Raw genomic sequence first — 20,302 nt, 5'->3', positions numbered from 1 at the left:
GACCATACATGCATTGCTCCCAACAGGTGAAAAGTAAATAAAGGAATTTATAAAATGAACAATTAATTAATTACTTAATAAAAATGGAAAATTACATGAAATCAGGAGTATAAATTTATGTGTACACAATTCTAATATTTCCTGTTTCTTATCCTATATATCTACTTCTGTTCTATTTCAGTATTTATGTATAATAACAGTATATTGTATGGGAAAAGAAAGCACGTACCTTTACTGTATATATTCTGTTTTATTATCTGTTTTGCCATTTTGTCTCTGTGTGTATTTGGTAAACTGTACATATATTTTTTTCTATTTATTTTCTTTTCTTGAGAGGAGCATCTGTAACAATTTATTCCCTGGTGATCAATAAAGTATCTCTGATTCTAAATCTGATTATATAGATTTTAGGATTTAGCTTTTTAGTCCACAAAACACAAAACGCTAAAGTTTCACGGAAAAATAGTGTTGCAGAATCTCCCAAACAATGGAAGTGAATGGTGACCAGTTTTCAATGGGAAAAAAATAAATAAAAACATAAAATGCCTCCATACTGCTCGTCTGGTGTAATCCAAGTCTCCTAAAGAACAACAGTGAAGATTCAAGCTAAAAGCATTAAAATGACGTCTTTCAAGTCAACTTGACATGTCGGGGCTTTAACTGGTCACCATTCACTTCCATTGTTTAGGAGAGTCTGCAGCACTGTTTTCCTGTGACACCCCAGCTCCTAATTTCTGCCACCGGGTCAGATTCTCCTCCATAGTAAATATTGACATGTATTCATAAATTCATAAAAATTGGCATTTCATGGGTTGTTCAAAATATCACCCAGTGTTGGAGGGCCAGCTAAACCTGTAGAGTAAATAATGAGTGAATTTTAATTTTGGGTGAACCATCCTTTCAAGACTGTTTAATAAATAGTTAAAAAATAATAAATAGTTGAAATACTTTGAGCCACCATACAATTGTTGTATTTCCTAGCCATAGGTAGTTATGTTTAAAAATTAGCATAATAATACAAATGAATGAATTGTTAATTAAAAGTGGGTTAGTTTGTGACATAAAGATTGGAACAACATAGACTGACTCCTCCTGCTGGTCCTCCTCGCCTCCTGTGTGTGGCACTGATCACTCCTCATACCCTCGGAGCAGCGTGGTAGGCACAACAAGCTCCGCGGTCGGTCGCTCCGCTCACTCTGCGCTGCCTCCACTGCAGATCCTCCGCGGCACAGAAACCCGGACCACACCGACCTGCCAGGATCAGCCAGGACGGAGAAATGAGCTCGTCCTCCGCCGTCCGCGTCGCACTAACGTGAGCGAGTCACGGCTGGACTTCACGGGGACACACACACACACACACATAGACACACACACACAGAGAAAGAGAGAGAGGACCCTCTGCTGTTTACAAACCTCCAGCTCGGTGTCGGACAGTCCCACCCGCAGCCCGGGAGCAGGACCATGGCGGAGCGAAGTGGCCGGCTGAGTTTCCCCGGGAGCGGGGCTCTCAACCGCCCGGTGCCCATGAACCTGTTCGCAACCTGGGAGATAGACGGATCCTCCCCGAACTGCATCCCGAGGTGAGACCCCGCTGCTGCACGCTGTCTGTCTGTGTGTCCTTTTAAACTTTAAATGCACCAGCCGTGCGGAGCAGGCTGTCATTTATCAGAGAGCTAACGTTACAGAGGCTTAACCAGCAGCTAGCTGTATCATGATGCCAACAGGATGCCCATGCAGGCCCCTGCAGCGGGACACCCTGCTCATCACACATCTGCATTGTTTTGATAAATTAAAAAAAATATATATGAGGGTGAACTACTGTGGCTTCTGGTCGGTGAGCACCAGTTGGCAGGAAGCCACCAGCTCATAAACAAATAGTCCAGTTCCAGCTTCTGTTCAGGGTTAAATCAGGCTATGAAGGTGTGTGTCCTGCAGAGGTGGGAAGTAACTAAGTACAAATACTCACTGTTACTGTGCTAAAGTAGAGTAACCAGGTGTCTGTACTTTACTTGAGTATTTTATTTTTACTCTTACTCCCTACATTTTAATGCAAATATCTGTACTTTCTATTATGATTATTTTTATTTTACATCATTGCAGGCCGCCTTCCCAACATCACGACTGATTTTAAACTATATGGACGAGACAATAACACAGAAAAGAAAAGATTCTTTAGTGTTTCCATTTGTGTATATCATGCGTGACAGATGGAACAAAACAAAACTGACGCAAAAGATGTGAGGAGAAAAAAAAGACATAACAGGACAAAAATAACATAAAGGATGTAACAAGTCGTGACAAGACAAAAATGTACAGAGGTAACAGAACAGCAACGACATGAAAGATGTAACAAGATGATAACCATCTGAGAAGACGTCACAAGACAAAAACAGTGTAACGAAACAAAAACGGGGCAAAAGACTTGACAAGAAAAAAACACTGTAACAGGACAAAAATGGCCTAAAAGACGTAACAAGACAAAAACGATGTAACAGGACAGAAATGACATGACAGATTTAACAACAAAAATGATGTAACAAAACAAAAACAATGTAAAAGTCATGACAAGACAAAGACGACGTAACAGGACAGAAACAACATGAAAGATGCAACAAGATGAAAACGATATGAGAACACGTAACAAGACAAAAGCAGTATAACAAAACAAAAATGACGCGTTAAACTCGACAAGAAAAAAATGATGAAACAGGATGAAAATGACACAAAAGATGTAACAAGACAAAAACAACGTAAGAAGACGTAACGACAAAACAAAAGATGTAACAAGACAAAAACGATGTAAGATGACATAACAAGACAAAACAAAAGATGTAACAAGAAGAAAATGACGTAAGAAGACAAAAACTACATAAGAGTCGCAACACGACAAAAATGACATGAAGGATATAACAAGAGAAAAACAATGAAAAACATGTAACAAGGTGAAAATGACGTAACAGGACAAAAATTACATAAAAGGCGTAACGACAGAAACATGATAGATGTAACAAGATGAAAGCAACGTAAGAATACAAAAACGAAGTAAAGACGTACCAAGACGAAAATGATGTAACAAGATGAAATACGATATGAAAACAACAAAAAAGACGTGGCAGGGTAACGACATAAAAGATGTAACAAAAAACAACGTAAAAGACGTGAGATGAAAACGGCGTAAAACACAGAAACAAGATGAAAATGATGAAACAAGATAAAAACAAATTAAAAGAAGCAAGTTGACAAAAACGACGTAACAAGACAAAACAGTTTTTACTTTTATAATTCAAAAACATTTCAGCTGCTGTACTTTTTCACTGTCACTTCAGTAAAGAAGTTGAATCGGTGCTTCTACTCTTACCAGAGTCTGTTTTATAAGTATCTTTACTTCTGTTTCTACTCTGTATCGGCACTGTGGGCGTTTTGCCGCCTGTGGTTAAATCAGTTGTGAAGGTGTTCCCTCTGCAGGTAGACTTTGTGTTGCTCATAATGATCCGCCTGGCTGTCAGGACACAAAACCAGCTCTGTGCCAGATCCCTGTGCCAGGCTGCACCACCGAGACCATTTGGCTCCAGCGACCCCCCAGAGACTCAGAGGCTGCGTTCAAGCCCCTGCTGCCAAATTCTGATTTACTGCTCAGTTTCAGGTTTCTATTATTAGAACAATTTCAACAACGTCATCCTCAAAGAAATCCCTTTAAACCCAGATATCTCTATTGTTGTTCCTGATACAGAGGTAAAATAAGTTGGTTAACGTTTGTCAAACACAACCAAAGCATCTTACTGCTTTAGAAAGGTGTTTATTATTCTCATTTATTCATTATTTTTTCTCTTTCTTTATATGCATTGGTATGCATGTATACATCATAATTTATTTACATTATAATTTTGTAAACTATCATTATTGTTTTGACGGACATCGATGGCTCAGAGTTTACAGGTGGGACGAGGGAAGAAGATCCAGAGGAGGCTTAAATGTTGCAGCAAACTCATTTTGGAAAACGGCGATAAAAAACTATGCGGTCCACTTCGCTTCTTCTGGATCTTTATCAGTGTCAGTGAGATGGATTTGTTAACATGTGAGCTCAGACACTGTTATGATTTCCCCAGTAGAGCTGCAGCTATGGATTCCTTTCATTATTGATTAATTTAGTGAAGCTTTTAATCCTCATCATAGTTTCTCAGAGGTCAATAACATCTTCAGACTAGTTGTTTTATCAGACCAACGCTCAAAAATCCCTGATATTCAGTTTTATACAGATATAAAACAGAAAAGAGAAGCAATTCAGCAGCATTCATAACTTTTTGTGTAATTTGATATTGTATTAATGTATGATTGTCAGAAAATCCCAACCCCTGGCTTAAATAATTAATCAATTATCAAAATAGTCGCTGATTAACTTTCTGTTTTTCATCTTATCATTTGCAGTTTTAGGAGTAAAATTCAAGTATGGAAGTTCATTCTTTACCTCAAATAGCAAAATGCAAAAAAAATTGTTTACACAGATTTAGGGATAAAATAAAACCTCTGAACTTACCTGCATGTCAAAATCAAAAGCACCTGGGATTCCCCTGAAGACAAGTGAAGGCCACACTCATACCTAACACATGTCAACAGTCGTGGTGTGTTCACTGAACTCCACTGGCTGAAGTAGTCAGCTGACAGAAAATGAATCAGCAACTAATTTGATGATGTGAAACATTTTCAGTTTACAGCTTGTCTTCTTGTATGTCTGTATATGAAATGGAATATTTTTTGGACTCTTGGTCAGACAAACGTCATCCTGAGCTCTGAGAACTTGCGATGGACATTTTTCACAATTTTCTCATGTTTTATGAACCAAACACATAATCGATTAATTAAGAAAACAGCTACATGTGATGTTCTTCTCATTCTTAGCGGTACAAACGTAGCCAACACCTCGCTGGAAAAAACACCAGGCCAGTTTTATTATTATGCGTGATTATTACACTTATGCCAGGGAAAGAACATGTGATAAGTTGTGCCTGATGTTAGGCTAAAAACAAGGTTTGCCTCGTCTGTTGCAGGCCACGTTTTGCCCATTTTGTCCGTCCATAGAAAGGTTTGGTCCCATCTTGAGCCGGAGTATCTGCAGATTAATTCCATACCTGATATGTTTTGTAAAGTAATGCATGATATGAGATGAATGGATCCATGTTGGGGCAGCTTCACCACCATCTCTGCTACTAGGCTTGTCGCCATATTGGTGCGTTCAAGGTCAGCTGATAAACAAATGAGAGCTGCAGACTTCATGACAAAGTCGACTGCAACTTGCTTAATTTTGAAGAGCTTTTCGTGAAACTTGGTTTTATGAAATTTACTTGTTGGTATTAAATTCAGTTTTTGCTAAATGCCAAAACATCAACCATCTGAATAGCCACAACGTCCATCGCGACATGAAGACATTGGCCTTTGAACAGGCAACATCAAGTGGAAAACAATTCAGAATTTTGTCTTTTGTGAGTTTCACTAAAGATATAGATTTCTGCATCTGTTGTATTTTAAAGCTGGCAGGTTGCTTTTAATCTTCGAAATATATTCAGTCCCTACAAGAAGTTAATTTCAACATTTGACACAAATTCAACCAGACCCTTTGAATTCTGCACAGCCTCGCAATTTTGTCCAGTCACTGCAGCATTTCCTCAAATTTGATCAGTCACTGTAGCTTCCTCAGTCTATCTATCTATCTATCTATCTATCTATCTATCTATCTATCTATCTATCTATCTATCTATCTGTTTTTATTGCATTTTTTATTGCATCACATTGCATTTAAATGAGAAGTTGAGAAGTTTGAACTTATTGTCACATTTATTGTTCATTGTTTACTTAAGCTCATACAGTTGGGTGAACTCAGGACGCCATAGCACCATTACACTATTCTGTGCATCTCAGAGAAAACAGAAACAATACTAAACAAACAAACAAACAAAAAAAAAAACTTTATTCAAAACTTTGCAAATCTCCGCTAGGTGCTTCACCATTATGTAAAGCTTTGCAGAGATCTGCCCTCAGTTTTGTTTTTGTTTCTGGAGATGCGATCAAAGCTTTTTTTTGATAAATATTCAGCTGAAGATATCACTTTACCAAATACTTTCTTTTACTGTAAACTCCTCTGGACTAAAACCTGCTGTCAGACTTTTCTCAGCAGCCGTCAGCCTGTGGAGGACAGACTGTAATTAATGTTGGAGTTGAGGGAGCATATATGTGGTTTTATTTATTTATTTATTTATTTATTTATTTATTTTATTTCCAACTGATGACTGTCTCTCCTCAGCCTCCCTCTATCCTCTTACGTTAATACCTTCAGTGGGTATTACATTGCATGGCTTTTAGCTGAAATAAGACTAATTCATTTCCAGGAATAGCATCGTAGCTGTGATGTTATTCAGCAGAGTGGACAAGAAGATGAAAAGGTTTCTTTAACTAAAACAGTCGCAGGTTCAATCCCCCCGTGACACCGCACACCGTGCGGGTCGTCACACGAAGCTGCTCGGCTGTAAAGATTTACCTTGTTTAATCTGATAGTTCGCTGCGCAGCGAGCTGCAGAGTCACCTCGCCTCTTTAGTGAAGTAAACTGTCAATCAAGATGGCCGCAGCTCTCTATTGACCGCCGTCTGTCAGAGTTTGGACAGGAGGAGCTCCGCTTGTTAACCAGACGTCAAATCAGCTGTCTCATTCGGCGACATCGGCGTCTCGAGGCGGCTAAACAAACCGACTGCTGTCCGTCTTCAGAGGTCAACGTGTTCCTTCATTTAACAGCTTCTTGAAGAAGAGTGTCTGACCTCTTTTAGCAACATGGAGCTCTTTTTTTTTTTAATCGAGTAGATTTCAGTTTTGGATTTTAACAACACAGGATTGAAACTGTTGCTTTGCAGAATGCTGTCAACGTGTTTGTGGCCCTGAAGGAACAAAACAACAAGTGCAAAAAACCGTAACACTGAACGAAGGCGTACCATTTATTTCTCTACAAGAAAACTCCACAGGGCACCTTTTAAATATTTTATTTATATTTTTTAATCAAAATAGTAAATAAAATAAGAGGGAATCAGACTAGAGGAGACACATGGGAGAATGTTTTTGCAGTTTCCAGCAAAAAAAACCTCTTGAAGGTTGTGCACAGTCAGTGTTTTCACACGTTTAATTTAGTCTAAAGTCCGTTTTATGATTCATGAATTACACGGTCGTACGCAGCCAAATGTATACTCATCAAAACCACATCATCCTCAATGTGCTGATTCTTTATTTTGTGATGAAACATGTTGAAAAAAAACCTGTAAACATTTAACCTGAGTCATATTTAATTAGGTGGCTGTATTGTGTGTCAGGTGCAGCCTAGTTAGTCATTTTGGGGAAATACATTTGCTTCCCTGCCAAGAGCTAAATGAAAAGATCGATACTGCCTTTATATTTGTTTTTAGAAATGAAACTGGAAGCAGGAGACAGTTTGCAAATAGAGCTGGAGGGGAAGACAAAGTCTGGCACGTGACTCTGCATAAAACTGAAACTTCCTGTTTTTAGATTTTGGTTTTTGGATGGAGTAGATATAAATTTATGAGCTGTAGAGGTGCAGGTAGTTGGAGGCCCAGTGATTTCAAGATTTACAGGGATTTATTGGCAGAAGTGGAATATAATATTCATAAGTATGTTTTCATTCAAATCAAAAATACACATTTTTCTCCGGGTCTGCGCTGCTGTTTATCCATCTAGATAGTTTTGTTGTGAGTTGCAGAGTTTTGGAGATATCAGCTGTCGAAATGTCTGCCTTTTCTCCAACATAACGGGACTAAATGACACTCTGCATGTGGAGCTCAAAGCACCAAAAAAAACTGCATTTGAAAATCCAGAAATCATGACCTGGTTACTCAAGATAATCCACTTTGTTGTGAGCAGTTTCTTGTAGGAACTACTTTCTTTCCGCCGCAGAATCTACCGGAACTACTTTATCTTCTACATAGAATTGCTCACAACAAAGTCTGTGGAGTATCTTCAGTAAAACACATCATGATTTCTGGAAAAAGACACTGCTGTTTAGTTTTTCAAATGTTTTCTTTTCTTTTTTTGTTACTTTGAGCACCATAAGCCGAGCACACAGGAAGTCAGTCTTACCTGTGGCCATGAAACTGCACATCTCCTCCCTCAGTGTCTGACACTCTGAGTAAATCGACTGACCTGAACTTATTTCATCACAGTCAGAAGCTACTTAGTCGTTTATATATTCAACTCATTAGAGGCTAATTATTATTTATATTTCATATATATTTTCATACATGCAATACTGACCTAATTATATGGTTATTTGCACAGTAATTCAACTGTTTAATACACTGTGCAAAAATAATAATTCCTTCAGCCTCTTCTTCAGCATCACTATTGTTTTTATGTGCACCACTGTTTTATATATTGTTGTATATTTTGTGGTTTATTTTCATTTTAACACCTCATATTTCTACTTTTTCTACATTGCTGTATATAGTAGTATGATGCACATATTTTTAGATAATTTTTACATACTTATGATTTCTATTTTTGTTCTTATACTCTCGATATACTTATATATACCTCTGTTCTTGGATGGGAACAACTGTAACGTAACGGTTTCCCCCGGGGATCAATAAAGTATTTCTGATTCTGATCCTGTAACATTTCGTCCCATTTTACTGAAGAGAAGGCAGACATTTTTACAACAGATGTCTCCAAAACTCTTCAACTTCCAGGTCCCATGATTTCATGGTAAATAGGTGGTAAATACCAAGTAATGTATTTGAACTTTTCTTAGATATTAGCCACAGGGTGTAATCTGCATGTAAATTCTGAGAAATTTCAAATATGTTGTTCTGTAATTACCACCAATTAAATGAAAATGGTACTTGCTGATTACATAATTAACCATGAAATTTTGGGATAATTTGTGGGCTATTTTTTAAGAAATTCCAAATGAAATTATGGGACCTATTTTTACAGAGGAGGACAGAAGGCTGATGGAGAGCCGAACGTTATGATGTCACAGTGAGGTCGACCTTTGACCTTTTGGATATGAAATATCATCACCTCATCATTTCATCCTACCAGATATTTATGGGTAATCTTGTCAGACAGAGTCTTGACAGAGTTAGCAGGCTAGCTGTTTCCCCCTGCTTCCAGTCATGCTAAGCTAAGCTGGCCACCTCTTGCCTCATATTTAACTGGCAGATAATAGAGTGATATTGATTTTCTCTCTGATAATAAAGAAAACATGATCAGATTTCTCGCACTGTTCATGAATCAATAACTATTTTGCAAGACTTTGTCGGTTGATATTTGTTACGTTTTTACTTTCACTTCCTGTGTTAAAAGGCTGCAAGATATGGAGGACTAAAGTAGCTGGTGGGTGGAGTAACTGACATGATAAGATGGGAAGACATCCAGTATGAAAGAGTAGCAGCCTATAGTAACATGTTCTCATCTTTGTCGTGATCCACGTTTAGGCTTTAATGCTCTGATTCTAATAGGAAGCCATATGATTTGTTGCCAAAATGAGAGTTTACATGTGATCCACGCTACATGATAATCTGTTCACCTCTCATGGGTTCATCACTGCTGTCACACTCCTGTGCATGATGAGGGGCGATGAAGCGTTTATAATTTGAGCCATTCGACTGTGTTCTTCCACTGATTTTATCAATTTATCCTGTAATTTCTTCATGCCTCCATAAACCCCGCTCGCTGTGGCTCGGAGGTCTCTGAAGCCCGAGGCTATTAGGCAGGGAGGCTTATAGAAGTGCTGCCTCGGCACTGATCTCACGTTTCCAAGAGTCACTTCAGGACACGTGCCGCTCCACGCTGAGATGCTTAATAATCACCTCATCATAGGTGAGGGAGGGGCCTTAATCACCTCTCATAGAGGTTGGCTGAATGATAATTGGCTGTGGTCTGGACATCCAGATGTCACACTGACTGAACGGGCTGCTGAAATGCAAATGTTGTTACTTGCACCTTTTATGAGGCGGCACAGAGAGTTTATGAGGATCTGCTGCTGCTCATAATGTGAAGTCTGGATATGATGTAGATGAAGGGCAGGCTGGGGGAGTAACAGATTACATGTAACAGGATTATGTAATTAGATAGATAAAAAAGCTAACTATTCCATTACAGTCACAATAAAATAAGATGTAATCAAATTACAGTTGCATGTCAGGAAAACCAGGAATTATAAGCAGAATAATTGTTTTTAGCTACAGAAAACCAAACATTAGCTTTAGCTTCACACAGACTAACCAAAAAACTTAAACCACACAGACCAATTGCTAACATTTTCTTCACAGACCAACTGCTAATATTAGCTAAACTGACGAACCGCCAACTTTAGCTACACAGACCAACTGCTAACATTAGCTAGACAGACAGCCGCCAACTTTAGCCACAGTGACCACCAGCTAATGTTAGCTTCACAGACCAACTGCTAATGTTAGCTACACAGACAACTGTCAACTTTAGCTACACAGACCAACTGCTAACTTTAGCTACACAGACCAACTGCTAACATTAGCTAGACAGACAGCCGCCAACTTTAGCCACAGTGACCACCAGCTAACATTAGCAATATATTAACATTAGAGGTCAACTAAAGGTTAACTAAAAATAATTTAAAGTAATCAAGTTATATTACTTTATACTGTGATACTTGGACTAGCGTACTATCTAGATTTTGTAACAGGTAATTAGTAATCATGTCAGAATACATTTTTAAAGTAATCCTCTCAGCCCTCATAAAGGTAAACTGAGGATTGTCCTCATTAAACTCCTCAGCAGCCAGCTTAAGTGTGTGTCTGACATTCTGAATGTGAAATGTACTTTTATGTGCTTTCACCTGATCATGAGAGGCATCTGAATGAGCTCCAAGTGTGCCTTTTCATCACTCAGGGTGTTGAGTGTGTTCCAATAATTACACGCTTATTCCTAAAGATGGACGTGTCTTCTAAGAGCCACTTCAGCCCTCCATCCGGCGCGTAAAATCAATCTCGCTGCCGATGTTACCACCTAAGCCTCTGTGCTCTTAAAAGCTGAGGGCAAAAGGCTGTGTTTCATCTTGGTATTTCTGAAGTGGGCATCAGTTGCATTTCTGTGCATCAGCCCACAGGCGTGAGGCTAAGTGCTGCGCGAGACGGGGCCAATCTCCGAGACAGAGCCGGGATTGAACGGGCCCTCGAGTGGCAGCTGGACCCAGTAGGCTGTCATATTTGGGCCTGTTGGAGTCGAGAGTGCTGAGATGTCGCTTTGAGCTGCAGTGAGACACTTGCTCTTTTGTCCCCTGGCTGCCTGGGATGCTCACACTGCGGGAATTTAGAGTAGGATGAATGAGAGGCAGTTAAAGCCTCTCATTGTTTTATGTTCCCCTCCTTGTCCTTGTTGTCCTTCACTCAGTGCCTGTTCTGTACCAATGTTTGCAGACCCTTCGTCTTGTCTAAACTTCCAGACACACCAGCAGCTCTGTGAGGCTGCGCTAACACTGGGCTGCACCATCAAAGATTTAACATTTAATCTAACGTTAGTTTTAATCAGAGTTTAGCAAAACTAGGTTTAAAATGAGTAAATCCAGATTTAAAATTAAGCTGAGGTGTATTGCACAAAAAACACATTACATTTTTTGCTAGCTAGCTAAAAAGTTAACAAAACGTTACAGTTTGCTATCTAGCTAAAAAGCTAAATGTTCCATTGTTTGCTAGCTAAGCTATGAAGTTAACAAAATGTTGTACTGTAGGCTAGCTAGCTGAAAAGTTAAAAAGTTACACTGTTTGCTAGTTTGCAAAAAGTTAACAAAATTTTACATTGTTCGCTAGCTAGCTCAAAAATGAACAAAAACCTTCTGTTGTTTGCTCTCTAGCTAAAAAGTTGTAGCTAATTTAGCTGTAGCCTAATTTTTCCTCCCTTGAGAGAAATTTGTTGGCCAAATTAATGGAGAAATTTGGCCAAATAATAGAAGATTATTCATTTTAATCTCAGAATTTGTTTAAAGAGCATTTTAAATTCAATCTTTCTTATTTTTAAAGTAGTTTTTAAGTATTGAGCAACATAATTTAAATATGAACGTGATTTAATTAGGTTTAGAAATCCTGGCTGATGCAACCCAGCCTTAGTGGTGCTTTGAGCTCAGTGCTAACAACAGCATGCTAACTTGTTTAGCAGGTATAATGTTCACCATGCTTACTATCTTAGTTTAGTGTGTCAGCATGCTAACATTTGCCAATTTGCACTAAAAACAAAGTATAGTTGAGGTTAAATTTCATTAGTTTTATAGGACAAAATAAAACTAATAAAGGTGTTAGAATAAAAGTTAAGGGAAGACCAAATTTGTTACAGCTCAACAAATCAACATGAATCATGAATGGCTTTATTAACTTTTATACTTACCTGAGTTATTTTTTTCTCAGAAGAGGCAACAGGAAAAGTCAAGAGATCACCAATCCCCAGTGGGATCTATGCTCTAGAAACAGACTGACTGCAAATGTTAGCTGCACAGACAAACCACTTACATTAGCTACAGAGACAAACTGCTAACACTGGCTACACAGACCAAATGCAGATGTTAGCTATGCAGAACAACCTGCTAACATTATGTGCTAGCTTCACAGACCGACTGCTAACATTGGCTAAAAAATTTTTTATCTATCAAATAGTCGTTGTGATATTTCAATCTGGCCTTCATGCAGGATGCTGCTGAGCCAGGTGCCCTTACCTGCTAATAGCAGCTAACAGTTAGGGTTAGCTAATTTAGCAGCAAGTAAACTGCTAAGGATATCCACTGATCAAGAAACTCATCCAACATTGCTGTCATGTCAAGTCATGACCCATGTTTCTCACTTTGACACTTCCATTGACTTTCACACTTGTTTCCATACAGAAGTCTTTGTCAAGTGAATCTGCCGCCCGCCACATTCTTTGAAATGTTAAGTCAGAGGGCCTTATGTAAGATATCCAGCCTCCTCCATCTTGCTGATGCAGCACGTCCTGGAGGACAGACGGGGCAGGACGGGAAAGGGCAGTCGCCTCCTCCTCACACACCCTCACAAACACACACCCTCACAAACACACACACACACACACACACACACACACACACACACACACACACACACACACACATTTGAGATGCTTTGTGTGACTCTGCAGGCTGATCAATTTTGCCTCCAGCTGATTTTTCCTCATGCCTCAGTGCCTGACGAACGTCATGCCTCACTGGCTGCATTTTATGCTCTCGTATTATTTCCCCACAGACAATATTTGATTTTGAGGAACATGTTTTGATAATATCTGTTCAGCTCTTGTTTTAATCCACTGCCTTTCTCCAGAATGAATATAGGAACATGAAAAAAACTGCGTTATGACAGTCTGTGTTCATAGAAACCTGAAATACTGAAAAACCTGACAGACACAAAATGTTTACATTGAATTTAGCCAGTGTACTTGAGCTGCCAGAGGGGACAAGGACATGACAGAGACTCCAGGCAGAAGTCACGGCCTGAAGCCGTCTGACAGATGTTATACAGCTGATAAAGTCGAGACGTAAACACCAGATTAAACCGCCTGCTTTAACCCGGGTCTGTGGTGTCAAGGATGTATTCAGTTGCATATACACAGGCTTGAGGAATAACAGATTACATGTAACAGGATTACATAATTAGGTTACAAAAAAGGTAACTGTATTCTGTTACAGTTAAAAAAGGAAATTTTGACATTATTTTGTCTTTAAATCAGAAATGAGGAAGAACATCACGGAACAGTGAGAGTTCTGCCTTCATCATCCAAGATCTTAACATTTAATTTAAAGAAATATTTACAGGTCAGAACAGCTGCTAACATTAGCTACACAGACCAACCAGTAATGTTAGCTATACAGATCAACCACTAACATTAGATATACAGACCAACTAGTAATGTTGGCTACAAAGAGCAAACCACTAATGTTAGCTACAAAGACCAATAGCTAACATTAGCTGCACAGACCAACCACTAACATTAGCTACACAGAACAACTGCTAACTTTAGCTATACAAACCAATAGGTAACGTTAGCTACACAGACCAGCCTCAAATGTTAGCTACATAGACAAACCACTAACATTAGCTACAGAGATGAACTACTCACGTTAGCTGCACAGTCCAATTGCTAACATTCGCTATACAGAAATCCAGTTAGCTAGCTAACTGCTTACTAGCTTCTGGTGACCAGGATTGTGTGTGGGTAAAAACAATGTACCCACAGTTAAACCAAACAACAAACATATTAGGTGAAACAATTTCACCATGTTTAGTATTGAGGTAATCCCAAAGTAATGCAAAGTAATCAAGTTACATTACTTTAATATCATGATACTCAGGCTACGAACTACATCTTTTAACAGGTAATTAGTAATTCTATCAGGATACATTTTTAAATTAATCCTCTCAGCCCTTCATTTACGGCAACATTAAAAAAGAGTTTATCTTCTTTGTGAGAATAAAGGTTGTGAAAATAGATGAAAAATAAAAGACAGGAGTTAAATACCTCTGGGCTCTGGAGCCAAAACTGTATTACTGTGACATATTCTACATGGATCTACAGCGCCGACGCTTTATTAGCATACGCTCCCCTAATTAAATTCATGCTAATTGGAAAATGGGACAGGCACATGTGCCACTCGAGATATGAAGTGGAGAATGACATTTTTCTTTTTCATTTCAGCAGCATGCTCACTTCTTGGAGGAAAATGTCAGCTCTGATGCAGCAGAGCTAAACCAACCTTGGCCTTCCCTCTTATGTCGCCGTGAATGTTCGGTCCGAGGGCACGGCGTCCTCTTCAGTGGGTCTTTTAGTCTAAATAAATCTCAGGGTGACGGGGAGCAGACTAAATGGCATCCAGCTGAACCTGACACACGATAAGAACAACTTACCAGTGAGATATCAAACAGCGAGGGTTCATTCATCAGCAGAAATGGCTCAGTAATATGCCTCGATGTTTGCCACCAGTATCCACAGGGACTGACAGATGCATGTGCATGTTTCATTTTCAGTATTTAGCCTTTCAATTGCGGCGAGCTCCAGTTGGTTGAGTGTGTCAAGAGCCTTCAAAATGCCCTGGTGCACTAATGAAAACCTTCTTATTCAAAATGGGAAAACGTGCATCATGAAATGTGCAGCTCTCTGCAGCTTTAAGGAGAGCTTTAGCATCTGTCGGCTCAATGTTTTGGTTTCACAGCTCACTACTTTATTGTTTTGATTTACTCCCACTGCTCTCATCAGTGTTGTTTCCTTCAGGATTTGTTGTTATTTTCAGTGAAAAAGTTATGAAAAGCTGTAGTGTGTTTGCTGTTCCATTCCTGTTCCTCCAAATGCCAGATAGACAAAGTTAGCAAAGAGCTAAAGCATTTAGCAGCTAAAGAGCCAGATTTGTCCCTCATGAGTTGGTGGAGACCAAAAACAGAGCTAAAAGGAGAGTTTATGTTTGACAGATGGAGAGAAACACAGCTCCAAATGAAAGATGATGATGTACAACATTTTGTAGCTTTTTTTTTTTTAGCTTTTGCTAAACTGTTAGCTGGAAATGAAACAGGGCTCCAACAGAGAACTGATAGCATTAGCACTAATCAAGGTGATGAATAGCCTAACATGTCAGTGTTTTATACAGAGCTTGTTCCGGTGCTCTGAAGTGACTAAACATTAATGAATAGAGGTTTAAAGCTTAATGTTTGGATCAGCATTACCTGTTTTATTTATTAGAGGCCAAACAGGCAACTTTGAGAACCGATTTAAGGTTATCAAGCAAACATTCTGCATAGTTCCAGCTTCTCATATGTGAAGGATTGTTGCATTTCTCTGTTTTAAAGGACCAGTCCACAGGATTTAGTGGCATCTAGGAGTGAGCTTTCAGATTGCAAACACCTCATCTCACTCTCCCCCTCAAAGCGTGTAGAAGATACTTTATATTTTCTGTTACACTCGTGCAATGATGGCGCAACAAGGGCGACCTCCATGGAAGAGGACCTGCAGATATAAAACGCTCAAAACAATAAATACAAACGATTCTCATTGTCAGGTGATGATACGCTAATGAAAACATACTTCCATTTCCATTGCTGTTACATTTTGCCAGTAACTTTCTGTAAATCTTGTAAATCTTGAGAATGAATGAATTTTTCTGCGAAAATGCAGAACATTCTGGTGGAACTGTTGGATTTATCTCATGTTAATCAGGTAACATCCAGCAGGTAATTGGAATATCCCAAGATGATCTTTGTTTAATCTTAATTTACAAGCTTTTTCCAGAGCTTTTAAACACATCTCACTGACTTCATGGTGAAAGTTGATGATCAAATGCTAGAAGACCATAAGATGCTGTCGAAAGCTCTGCAAGAAAGCTTGAATGTGGTCAACTTTAACAGCCTACTTTTATTCAGTCTTGAACAGTTGTTATGCTCCGCTCATATGCACCACTTCCATTAACAGCATAACCGCTGACATAACCACAGATGTACACTTTAGTTATGATAAATATAGTTCACCTCATAACCTAAATCCACAAATCTCATTTCTGCTAATAGATGAATTTCATCTCTAAAGAGCGGCATCATGTGAAACTGGGTTTTCTCTGATTGTTGGCCTTATTTCCAAACGTTGCTCAAATTATTGTAATAGCTGCGTGATTACGGAGGCCATGCTGGGACCCGTTTGCTTCGTCACATGTTCCTGCTCTCTCCGAGGTAATGCAGGAAAACGAGGTTAACGGGCTGAAAAGGCAGAGGGAGATTTGTCAAAACTTTATTATGTGCCAGATGTAGATGAGATTATATCGAGGCGGCTCGCTCACAGCGGAGGCTTTAGCGCAGTCCAAAGGTAAAGTGACATTTCTGGAGCTGTATGTGCCGGCTGCCGCGTCCCCCTTTGAATCATCAGTCCGTCCCTGAATAAAATGTTCTCTGTAGTCCAACGACACAAAGTGAGAACTCTGCTTCTGCTCACTTTAAACTCTTTTTATAGCTTTAGTTAATGTTAGAACCCCGATTCTGAAGAAGTTGGGACGCTGTGTGAAACACAGAGGTGGCAGAAGTACACACGTTCTTTACTCAGGTAGAAGTACAGATACTTGTGAAAAAAAAAAAACAGACTAAAAAGAAAGTAGAAGCACTGATTCAACGTTTTTTGCTCAAGTTAAAGTGAAAAACTTTAGGCTCTGAAGTGTACTCAAAGAATAAAAGTAAAAAGTTTCCCTCTGCTGACTGTTTCTGTGCAAAGATAACTCTGGTCTGTTTCGTCTTTTTACATCTTTTTTGACTTGTTACATCTTTTACGTAGTTTTTAATATTGTAAAGTCTTTTTCATCTTGTTAGTTTTGTCTTGTAACGTCTTTTTTGTCTTGTTACGTTGTTTGTCATCATGTTATGTCTTTTTTCTTGTTGCCTCTATTTCATCTTTTTTGTCTTGTTAATGTCTTTTATATAGTTTTTGGTGTTGTTAAGTCTTATTATTGATTTTTTTTGTCTTGTTACATAATTAATGTTTTTTATTTTGTTCCATCTTTTTTCTTGTTAACATCTTGTACATAGTTTTTATTGTCGTTCATTCTTTTTCATCTTGTTAATTCTTTGTCTTACGTCATTTTTGTCTTGTTGTATCTTTATCTTCTTATTTATTTATTTAAAATTTTTTTTTTTACGTTTTTGTCTTGTTGCCTCTTTCGTCTTTTATGTCTTGTTACCTAAGTTACATTTTTTCCTTGTTATGTCTTGTTACATCTTTTATGTTGTTTCTGAATTTGTTACGTCTTTTATGTAGTTTTCAGTGTAGTAGTCTTTATCATCCATGTTAATTTTTTGTCTTGTTACATCTTTTTTTAATCTTATGTCATCATGATGGATACACCAAGAATTTGTCTTTTCTGTTTGTTATTGTGTCATCCATTTAGGTTGAAATCAGTCGTGATGTTGAGCATTAAAACTAAAGTAACCTGCTTGTTTTGAAAATGTCAGGAGTAGAAAATACAAATATTTGTAGGGAGTAAAAGTAAAAAGTTTTCAGAAAAGTAAATACTCAAGTAAAGTACAGATACATGAGAAATCAATAAAAAAATGTACGTAGTTACTTCTCATCTCTGGTAAAACATAAATAAAAACAGAATGCAATGATTTTCAAAAACTGTTCAACCTATATTCAAAGATAATCAGTGTTCAAACAGTTGAACTTTGTTTTTGTAAATATCATTCTGAATTTGATGTCTGCGACATGTTCCAAAAAAGTTGTGACAGGATCATGTTTACCACCGTGATACATCAGCTTTTCTTTTCAGAAGTGTTTGTGAACTGAGGACACTAACTTTTGAAGTTTTGAAAGTGAAATTCTTTCTCGTTCTTGCTCGATATACGACTTCAGGTGCTCGACAGTCCGGGGTCTCTGTTGTTGCATTTTGTGCTTCATAATGCGCCACACATTTTCAATAAGAGACGGGTCTGGACTGCAGGCAGGTCAGTGTCGCACCTGAACTCTTTTACTATGAAGCCACACTGATGGAACACGTGCAGAATGTGTCTTGGCATTGTCTTGATGAAATAAGCAGAGACGTCTCTGAAAAAGACATCTGGATGGCAGCATGTCTCTCCAAAACCTGTATGTAACTTTCAGCACAACACAGGTGGTCTTTTGTTGCTCGATCAAATTCAGAATGAATTTACAAAAAACAATAAAGTTTGTCATTTTGAACTCTTCTTTGTGCTGTTTTCAACTGAATACAAGCTGAAAAGTTTTTGCATTCTGTTTTTATTTACATTTTATGACTTTTTTTTAACTTGTTTTGTATTTTCCATCTCTGATGAGGTGAAAAATGAATCAGGTGAACATGCGCTGCTGTCATTCACCACCTCTCTCATTCCAGAAATGCCCCTTTAATCTTTAATGTCACATCAATGTATATAAAATTAATAACATGAGCTCTTTCCTGGATGATTGTCTCTGCTTGAAATTAAATTGTATGCCTCACCAGTGATGTAACTGCGACATTATATTATCAGCCTCAAGTGGGTGCAGTAATTCTGACATTTTCTTTTTTACATTTACATTTTATACTCGAGGCGTTTGGTTGTGATTATTATTCATCGTGTCCCAGCATGCTGAATTTTGATTTATTCGCTGACATCTCGATTTGTTCCTTCACTCTCATATTGATTATTTCTGCCTGTGGACATGTGGATTCCTGCACTGAGTGGAGTTACTGTTTCTCTTGACGCAGTCTTATGACCAGTGTGTGGCTGCGTTTTTTGATTTGTGCGTCCAAACATCGACTTCCAGGGAAATCCTTGTAAGACATTAGTCACTGACCTCCATAGCAACAGTGTTTGTGTTACTTTGAACTTTGGCAAAAGCATCCGGTGTTTCCCGCAGTGGTTGTTGATTATTAATGTTGTGCAGATGTTGCTTGAGTGTGGTGTCTCAGTAATGATGTAAATGCTTGTTTCATGAAAATTAATCAGTTGCCTCAGATGCTCAGCTGCTCTGGATTGAAAAATGGTTCCTAATAACATGAAACAGACTTCAGACCCAGTCGTATTTGAAGCTGTACATACACTGTTTGGTTTGAGGCTGTTTCTGGCCCGATTGTTGAGTTGCACGTCTCATTTTAGAGTCAAACTGATTCTCAGCTTCGTCAGCTGCTGCTTGCTGTGCAGCGTACTGAGGGGACCGACGTCCAGATTGATTTCTGACATGTCAGATATTTTGGTCAGCTGTTCGCAAAGGAATCATTAAGAAATGTTCATTTCAATTCTGTTCATTGATTCCTACACAAATTTCACTTGTCTGGTTTAAATTAAACCCTGCTGTGTGTCGACCTGGCTGTTTGTCTGCACCTGTAGACGTGCAAGTTGAAAGCATGCATGTCTTCCTGTCTACTCATGCATTTGTCTTATTAGATTGTGAGCATTATGTAGGGGATAACGTACAGTGAGTAGGTCATTATTGAGAAATAAACCCCAGCAGAGTGATGCAGGATCCTGGAGGGGCCTTGAATCACCTGGAAGGGGTTTATTTCTTAATAATGACCTACTCACTGTACATTATTTTGCTTATTACATGGTTACCTATCAAGAAAATCAATAATCTGACACAAAATATTACCTTTAAAATGATTTTATGGATTTAAAAATCATCTTATTGCTCCTATGATTAGAGCAACAATCTGCTATTAAGAAATAACAGACCTTAGAATAGTGTAATTTAATAAAGCCATGTAATAATCTCAGTTAACCTACTCGGCCATTGTTAAGGTGAAAAGCACGAACT

General features: G+C 38.4%; 1 protein-coding gene across 2 annotated transcripts in view; it reads left to right on the top strand.

Moving 5' to 3' along the window:
• Window positions 1-1,087: 1,087 nt before the first annotated feature.
• The window catches only part of pacs2 (phosphofurin acidic cluster sorting protein 2), a 99,393-nt gene continuing 80,178 nt past the window's right edge, over window positions 1,088-20,302 (top strand). For both annotated transcript variants that reach the window (XM_084742075.1, XM_084742074.1), the window contains exon 1: window positions 1,088-1,580. In XM_084742075.1, the coding sequence (XP_084598201.1) occupies window positions 1,462-1,580 (119 nt within the window). In that variant the 5' untranslated portion in view covers window positions 1,088-1,461. The remainder of the gene's footprint in view (window positions 1,581-20,302) is intronic.

The sequence above is a fragment of the Lutjanus erythropterus genome, chromosome 18 (genome assembly GCF_056507025.1).
Source record: "Lutjanus erythropterus isolate fLutEry1 chromosome 18, fLutEry1.hap2, whole genome shotgun sequence".
Classification (NCBI taxonomy): domain Eukaryota; kingdom Metazoa; phylum Chordata; class Actinopteri; order Lutjaniformes; family Lutjanidae; genus Lutjanus; species Lutjanus erythropterus.
The sequence above is the reverse complement of the archived record's forward strand: the minus strand, read 5'-3'. Positions and strand labels throughout refer to the sequence as shown.